At 52.3% G+C, this 8,478-nt stretch overlaps 1 protein-coding gene across 1 annotated transcript in view; it reads right to left on the bottom strand.

Moving 5' to 3' along the window:
* TMEM63A (transmembrane protein 63A) overlaps positions 1 to 5,632 on the bottom strand; it is a 36,781-nt gene extending 31,149 nt beyond the window's left edge. The window contains exons 1-2 of the mRNA XM_008067505.1: positions 5,438 to 5,632; positions 3,603 to 3,802 (exon numbers count right to left, since the gene is read on the bottom strand). Coding sequence (XP_008065696.1) covers positions 3,603 to 3,797 — 195 coding nt within the window. The 5' untranslated portion in view covers positions 3,798 to 3,802; positions 5,438 to 5,632. The remainder of the gene's footprint in view (positions 1 to 3,602; positions 3,803 to 5,437) is intronic.
* Positions 5,633 to 8,478: the final 2,846 nt, after the last annotated feature.

Below are 8,478 nucleotides of genomic sequence, written 5' to 3'. Positions count from 1 at the left end.
CCAGGTGGGTCTCGAACCCGTGGGCTCAGGCAATCTACTCACCTCAGCCTCCCAAAGCACGGGATTACAGACTGAGCCACCGAGCCCGGCTTCTCCTTTTTGGGTCTCACTTTGTCACCCAGGCTGGAGTGCAGTGGCACAATCATAGCTCACCACAACCTCGACCTCCTGGGTTCAAATAATCCTGTCACGTCAACCTCCCAAGTAGCTGGGACTACAGGTGAACACCACCATGCCTGGCTAGTTTTTCAAAAATTTTTTGTAGAGATGAGGTCTTGACATACTTTTAAATAAGCATACCCCTATCTCTCTGCTCAGAAACTGGGGTTTTAAAGGAGTGTTTTAGCCGGGTTTAGTGGCTCAGCCTGTAATCCCGCGCCTTTGGGAGGCTGAGGTGAGTGGACTGCGTGAGCCCACGGGTTCGAGACCCGCCTGGGCAACTTGGTGAGACCTCATCTCTACAATAAATCAAAAATTAGCCAGGCATGGTAGCGCACGCCTGTAGTTCCGGCTACTTGGAAGGCTGAGGCGGAAGGATCGCCGGAGCCCAGCAGGTCGAGGTTGCGGTGCACTGCACTCCAGTCGGGACAACAGAGTGAGACTCCAACTCAAAAATAAATAAATAAATAAAGGAGTGTTTTGTTTTCTTCAAGGAAATCCAGAGGCCCTGAATCGAATCCCAGAGGCACTGAGTTCTTGTGTGATTTTCTCAAGGTGAATCAGGAAGTTGGTGATATATTTTCAAAGGCAGGTGAGTCATGTTGTAGGAAAAACACAAAGCCTGCTTGTTAGGTGCCTGCCCCTGTCCTCGGCAGCTGCTGTGTTGGCATGTGTAGTGTGGACATTTCCCACACACCCCTGCTTTCCATTTCCCTCTGGCTTTCATGTGTCCCCCCTCCCCCTTCCATAAACCCCTGCAATAAAAATCCTCCCCACCTGCACACGCCAGTGAAGAGTGACTCTTCCCAGCCAGCCCTGCTACAGTCATACCCCCCCAGCCTGCCTAGCCTCCCTTGCCAGACTCCTCACCTCGGCTAAACGCTCCCCACGCTGAAGACCCAGGGCCACCCTCCTACATTAATCCCACCGACTCTCAAATCCACTCCCACACCCCTGCCTACGCCTGCCTCTCCACCAAGGCTGGTTTACACGCCAGTGTGCTCAACCTACAAATGGGTTCTAGCTCCACAAAATAAGTTATTTAACATTCAGAGAAAGAAAAGCAGCTGGGCATGGTGGCTCACAGGGGAGGCCAAGGTGGGAGAATCGCTTGAGCCCAGGAGCTCAAGGCCAACCTTGGTAACATAGTGAGACCTCGTCTCTAAAAAAAAGAGAAATAGAGGCTGGGCACGGTAGCCTCAAGCACTTTGGGAGGCCAAGGCGAGTAGACTGCCTGAGCCCAGGGGTTCAAGACCAGCCTGGGCAACTTGGTGAGACTGTCTCTGCAATAAATAAAAAAATTAGCCAAGCGAGGTGGTGTAAGCCTGTAGTTCCAGCTACTTGGAAGGCAGAGGAGGAAGCACAGCAGGCTGAGGCTGTGGTGGCCGTGAGTGTGCCACTGCGTGCCAGGCTGGGTGACAGAGTGAGACTCTTGACTCAAAAAAGAAAGAAAAGAAAAATAGAGAGCCCTGTTACCAGAAAGCAAAGTGGGCAGTGTGCAGGTTCCCACATCAGTTCATAAAAGGACCAATAGTGCAACAAGACTTTAATGCAACAATTCAGACTGAGTTAATTCTGGGATTGAACAATAGGAAGGCACCTGTGGTCTCAGCTACTCAAGAGGCTGAAGTGCAAGGACTGTTTGAGCCTAGGAGTTCAAAGCCAACCTGGGCTACACAATGAGACGGAAGGAAGGAAGGAAGGAAGGAAGGAAGGAAGGAAGGAAGGAAGGAAGGAAGGAAGGAAGGAAGGAAGGAAAGGGTGAAAGAAAGGAAGGAAGGGGTGAAAGAAAGGAAATAAGGAAAAAGGGAAGAAAGGAAATATTTTTGGTGCCAGCAAACGCGTTTGGTACCTCCCTTTCTTCCTCCTATGGCCTCTTCCCCCCAGGGACTGGGGCCCTCATGCTGCCCTCACTCTCCCTTCCAGGTCCCCCACCCAAGCCCAATCTCTGGACCCAGGCAGACCAAGGGTATCTACTCCATCTTACCCCATTTACTCAGATAGTCTTTGCTATGTGATAGGAGACAGCATCAAGGGGGCCCAACCACCCCATGGCATTTGTGAAAAGAAGGTGTACTTCAAATAAATCTCAACTAGCCAATGCTGAGTCAGTACAAGGAAGAATAAAGACATATTTCAAATTAGAGGTATCTCTGTGAACAAGAGGATCTACATTAAAGAAAGGCCTCCTACCGTGGGTCAGTTCTGAGAATCAGTTTCTGATTCTGTACAAAACCCGGGGGTTGGCTGGGTGCGGTGGCTCATGCCTGTAATCCCCACAATTGGGAGGTTGAGGCAGGAGGATTGCTTGAGCCCAGGAGATCAAGATAATCCTGGGCAACATAGTGAAACCTTGTCTCTACAATCAAAAAATTAGCTGGGCCATTGCTCTGCTAAGCTATGGTCTGACCATGTGGCTCCTTGAGCTTTGGTCACCGTGTTTTCTTGGCTTTGGTTCCCTCCCCTACCTTGGGAAGGTGAATATCTCTCTCACTCTCTAATTTACTTTCTAAATAAATCGTTATTTTCCAATCTAAAAAACAAACAAGAAAACAAAAACAAATTAGCGGGGTGTGGTGGTATGTGCCTATAGCCCCAGCTACTCAAGAGTCTGGGGCAGAAGGATCATGTGAGCCAGGAGGTCAACTGCAGTGAGCTGTGATCATGTCACTGCACTCTAGTCTGGGCAACAGTGAGACTTTGACTCGAAAAAAAAAAAAAAGCTCAGAGTGAACAGGAGGTGACATTTGGAAATCAAAACTGCTCTAATTCCAGTCCATACTCTCCATTCACATCTCTTATCCCTATGAGATGGACCCAAGGGCCTTAAAGATGTGACAGGCCAGCTGGGCTTGGTGGCTCAGCCTGTAATCCCGCACCTTTTGGAGGCTGAGGTGGGTGGATTGCCTGAGCCCGCGGGTTCGAGACCCACCTGGGCAGCGAGACCTCATCTCTACAATAAATCAAAAAATCAGCTGGGCGTGGTAGCGCATGCCTGTAATTCTGGCTACTCGGAAGGCTGAGGTGGAAGGATCGCCGGAGCCCAGCAGGTGAGGCTGCGGTGACCGGGAGCGGCCACTGCACTCCAGTCTGGGCGACATAGTGAGACTCCAACTCAAAAAAAAAAGAAAAAAAAGATGTGACAGGCCAATAGCTCTGCAATAATGGTAATAACCACAGGCGTGGTCTTTACATGCATGACCTTGTCTAACCTTTTCCAAAGTTCTCTGAGGTAGGAATTATCATCTCCACTTTCCAGAGTAGACACCTGAGGCCCACCCAACTGTGTAACATGCCCAAGGCCCCAGAGCTGGTAAGCAGCAAAGTTAGGATTTAAACCCAGGCATCTCTGACTCCTCACCTGAGTGTTCCAGCAGGCCTTGGGTGGGGGATTTAAACAAATCACCGAGGGAGGTGGGGATCCGATTCATAAGGGCTCTTACCAGGAAACAGCTGACGTCTATAAGCAGGACGGTGGGGATGCCACCAAAGGTGACCCCCTGGAGCACGGTGCTGTTTTTGGCTGAGTTGTAGCAGTAAGAGTCATTGGGCCGGTCCCCAAGGCCCAGTCGCTCACGGATGGACACCGCCTTGGACTGCCACAGCTCTGGGAAAGGGGAGTCAGTCATCATGCCCATCTTCCCTGGAGAACAGAACGAGGCAGACAGTCAGGGCTCGAATTCACCTGTAGCTGACCCAACCAGTGCTGGCACAGCCAAAGGGGGATGTCTCCCCAGGGACTGGTGGGGCATAGAAGCCAGCAGCGAGGAATCAGGAAGAGCCAGACACCGGACCCCTATGTGCCTGGCAGTGTCCACAGAGAATGGCTCCATTGTGGGAACAGTCCCAGGGGATGAGATGGTCAGAGGCGGCTCACCCTAGACACAGTGGGCAGATCCCAGTGGGGGGTGAGCGGGCAGGGGTGGGGAGGGAGGGACAGAAGTGGCTGCGGCTGCTGGCTTCAGCGGTCCTGAAGCTCCTCTAGCCATGAGGACTACAGCTGAGAAAATAACTCCTGTGGGTGGCACTGGGACACCTAGAACACAGGTGGGGGAAGAGGAAAGGGACACAAATGCAGGGAGAGGAAGCCATAGGGATAAACAAATGGGAAAGAAGGGAGCATCCAAGTGTGCACAACGGTCCATCTGTTTGAACCATAGACAAGATCTCATACCCGCTGGGACCTTGGAGATGGGCCCATTTCACATACTTAGATACTGAAGCTCAGAAGTTTAATAATCTGCCCCAAGATTAAGGAGCTAGTTGGGACAGAACTGAGGCCCAAACCCAGCTCTTGACTCCCAAATGCCAGTTGTCTTTTTACTACACTACACCTTCTCTCCTGCCAACTGCAAACTATATTAGTTCATTGGGAAACTAAACGCAGAGAGGAGAAGAGGCAAAGGGAGTGGTCCAGGGTGGGACATCCAGGGCCTCCTCAAAGACCCCAGGGCCCCCAGCTCTGACCTTTCACCCCTGTTCCTGAGTACATTCAGTCTAACTGGAAGGTCCTGCATTTCCAAAGCAAACACTGTTCCAGGCTGGATTGTTGACTTTCCTTCCTGTGGCTCCTGGCACTCTGGTGAAGCTCATGGAAATCTTCAGTGTCTGTCCCCTGCCACCAAGGGCTTGGGAGTTAGTGCCTGGGGTCTGGCCTGCTTTTCTCTCTATGGTTGATCGGCTAAAAGAAATGCTCAACACCGCCTTCCTTAAGCTCTTTCCTCCCCAAATCTGGTTAAACTAGAATTCTCAAGAGACTTTTGCTCAGTCTGGTCTTTCTACCTGTTGTAGGGAAAAAATCTTGGGGATCAGAAGGTATAGAAAACCCAAAACAGAGGCATGCCCTCGTAGTGCTAGTGGGGCATGTGTGTTGGGGGGTGATTCCCAATTCTGCCCCTAGTTCTATAGTGCTGGGGACAATAGCACACGTGTGTACACACACACACACACACACACACACACACACACACACACACAGAGAGAGAGACAGGAAGTACAGGAAGCATGGGAAGGTGGCAGGCCCAAGGGCATAGGAGCATTCCCCAGAAGGCCAAGTCACTTTCTTACCCTGTAAAAGACATGGCGATGCCTGGAGGTATCAGGGGTTGTGATGCCAGAGCCATGGACTTGCTGGCTCTGAACAGTCATCAGCTTCCTCTGGGACACAGATGGTCTTGGTTTCCCTTTAAGCCCCACCCAGTGGCACCACCCCAACAGAACACCCCAGCCAGACACAGCCAGGCCAAGGCCTGCCCCTCCTTCCCGTCCTCACACTTACCAGACACCAGAGGAAGGAAGGCCTGGGGATGAGCTTGCTGGAGAAGTCCTCAGTTGGAGATGTCTTTAGCAAAGGCAAAAGTAGTCCTGCCACCTCCCAAGCTGCTGGTGACCAGGCCTCAGGCCTGCCACTCATTTCCTGCAGAGCTTTCCTCACCCCAAGATCCTGGGGCACCAGCCTTTACAGACTCTCCTGAAGGAACACAGATGCCCAGCGTCACTGGGAGCTGCCCTTTTCCAGCACACTCCCCCAGCACTCAAACCAGCAAAAATCTCTAAACTCAGACACTCATGCAGAGCTTGTGGTTCTGCCTGGTGGGCTTCCTCCTGTCCCTGGTCTCGCCCCAAACTCCCAGAGCTGGTTCCTACCTATCCCACCCTTCAGCCACCATCACCTGTGGCTCCGGCTTCTCCCTCTTCTCCAACAGCCCGAGGCCACGCAGGGAACAGGGAGTAGTCCTTGCCCCACAGAAGCATTGGGGGCTGTGGGCTTGAGATAGGACCCCAAGCCAACAACCTCATGTGGGCCCCGAGGGCCCATGCTGCTGGGGAGGCTTCCCAAGGCCCCCAAGGGCCAGAATCAGGAAGAGGGAACACAGCAGCATAAACAAGGAAGGCTTGAAAAGTGAAGTGGAGAAAAGAAAACATCCCCATAAAATGCTCACAGAGGGAGCATTGTCCCTGGAAAGGGGAGGTGCTGGCACGGGACACCCTCGCCAATGCTGTAGAGGAGCAAAGAGGCCCCGGTGGAAGGGACGTGCCTGTGGCTCTTTTTCCCCCTTCAGTCAATGCCATGTCTCTGGGTCACTTTCTTCTTGCCCAACAGGCTCCCCAGGTGGTTTTAAAAGTTTGATAAGGACTCAGCCCAGCTGGGCTCGGTGGCTCAGCCTGTAATCCCACGCCTTTGGGAGGCTGAGGTGAGTGGATTGCCTGAGCCCGCGGGTTCGAGACTTGCCTGGGCAACTTGGCGAGACCGCATCTCTGCAATAAATCAAAAACTAGCCGGGCATGGTAGCACGCGCCTGTAGTTACAGCTACTTGGAAGGCTGAGGCGGAAGGATCAACAGAGCCCAGCAGGTCGAGGCTGCGGTGGCCGGGAGCGTCCACTGCACTCCAGTCTGGGCAACAGAGTGAGACTCCAACTCAAAAAAAAAAGGACAGCCCAGGCACACACAGTGGCTCATGCCTGTAATCCCAGGACTGCCTGAGTCTGGAAGTTTGAGACCAGCCTGGGCAACTTGGTGAGACCTCATCTCTACAATCAATCAAAAAATTAGCCGGGCGTGGTGGTGTGCACCTATAGTTCCAGCTACTTGGAAAGCTGAGGCGAAGGGATCACCGGAGCCCAGCAGGTCGGGGCTGTGGTGGCTGTGATCGTGCCACTGCACTCTAACCAGCAACAGAGTGAGACTCCAACTCAAAAAATAAGGGCGGGGAGGCAGGGATTCAGGGAGGTCAGGCAGCATATACCACCAGGTAGGTGAGGGCACAACTTTAGGTGCCCAGTCTCTCTCTGACTTTTCAGTTCAGTCATAGTCTGTCCCTTCCCATCAAACACATAAAGTCCAGACCCTGCTGAAATATCCCTCTGGCTCCCGGTGAGACAGTCCCTCTGCATCTTCACAGACATACTCTGCGAGGACAGCTGGAAACACAGCCACCACAGCAGCCCTGCCTGGCTGAGGAAAAGGTGGAGGAGAATGCAGGGAGTGAGGGACTCAGCTAGCAGTGATGAGGCCAAACCAGCCACCAGGCACTTGCCTGGCAGAGAATCCTGGGCACTATTTAGTCTCCTAGGTGTATGTGAGTGCCTAGCACTTATCTTCCAGACACTCTCCACTCATCACCTCATTCCACCCGAGGGCAGGAAAGCCAAGAATTACTAAGGCCCAGGAGTCAGGGTGAGCAGCAGGTGACCTCAGGCCCCCAACCCAAAGTTCAGCCCACGAGCACCGAAGAGTCTGGTTGTGGCCAGTGGGACAGGGCTGAATCCAATAGCTGGTCTCAAACTTGCCAAGGAAGCAAACCACCAATGCTAATCTGCTGCCCGCCTGAGCTGGCAACAAGGTCCGCCCTTGTGGCAGACATGACCATCTCTATGCCTCCTTTCCAGAAATGCCAGAATGCTGCAGGAAATACACGGACGTTGCTGGCTCTTGCAAGAAGGCCCTGTCCAAATCCAGGGTAATTTCTTTTTTGTTCTGTTTTGTTTGAGTTGGGTTTCTACTCTATCACCCAGGCTGGAGTGCAATGGCACAATCATGGTTCACCACAGCCTCGACTTCCCAGGCTCAGGTGATCCTTCTGCCTCAGCCTCCCAAGTAGCTGGGTCTACAGGCACATGCCACCATGCCCGGCTAATTTTAAATATTTTGTAGAGATGAAGTTGCTATGCTGCCCAGGCTGGTTTCAAACTCCTAGGCTCAAGCAATCCTCTTGCCCCAAAGTGTTGGGATTACAGGTGTGAGCCACCGCACCTGGCTCCAGGTGATAATTTCATTATCACCAAATCTTCCTTTTTTTTTTTATTTTTCAAGTTGAAGTCTCACTCTGTTGCCCGGGCTAGAGTGCATGTTCATGGTCACCGCAGCCTTGACCTGCTAGGTTCAGGTGATCCTTCTGCCTCAGCCTTCAAAATAGCTGGAACTACAGGCATATGCCATCATGCCCAGCCAATTTTTCTTCATTTATTGTAGAGATGAGGTCTCGCCAAGCTGCCCAGGCTGGTCTCCAACCCGTGGGCTCAGGCAATTCCTCTCACTTTGGCCTCCCAAAGTGCTGGGATTATAGGCATGAGCCACTGTGCCCAGCCCAAATCTTCCAATTTCGTGATGATGATTGCAAGACTGCAAGCAGCTCCAGGCCTTCTGCCTCAGGAGCAATCTCCATCTTCCAGATGCAGAGCAAGGTTGCAGAGTAAACACAAACTTCTTCAAATGGCACTACCAAACAGGGTCTAGGAACCAGGACAACTTTTTACCTCTGCAGACATCCACTTTGGAACAGCAAGGGATGACACAGCACCTGGTTGAAAGGAGAGGC

Source organism: Carlito syrichta, unplaced genomic scaffold, assembly GCF_000164805.1.
Source record: "Carlito syrichta isolate Samal-C Ts95f unplaced genomic scaffold, Tarsius_syrichta-2.0.1 Scaffold309649, whole genome shotgun sequence".
Lineage (NCBI taxonomy): Eukaryota > Metazoa > Chordata > Mammalia > Primates > Tarsiidae > Carlito > Carlito syrichta.
The sequence above is the reverse complement of the archived record's forward strand: the minus strand, read 5'-3'. Positions and strand labels throughout refer to the sequence as shown.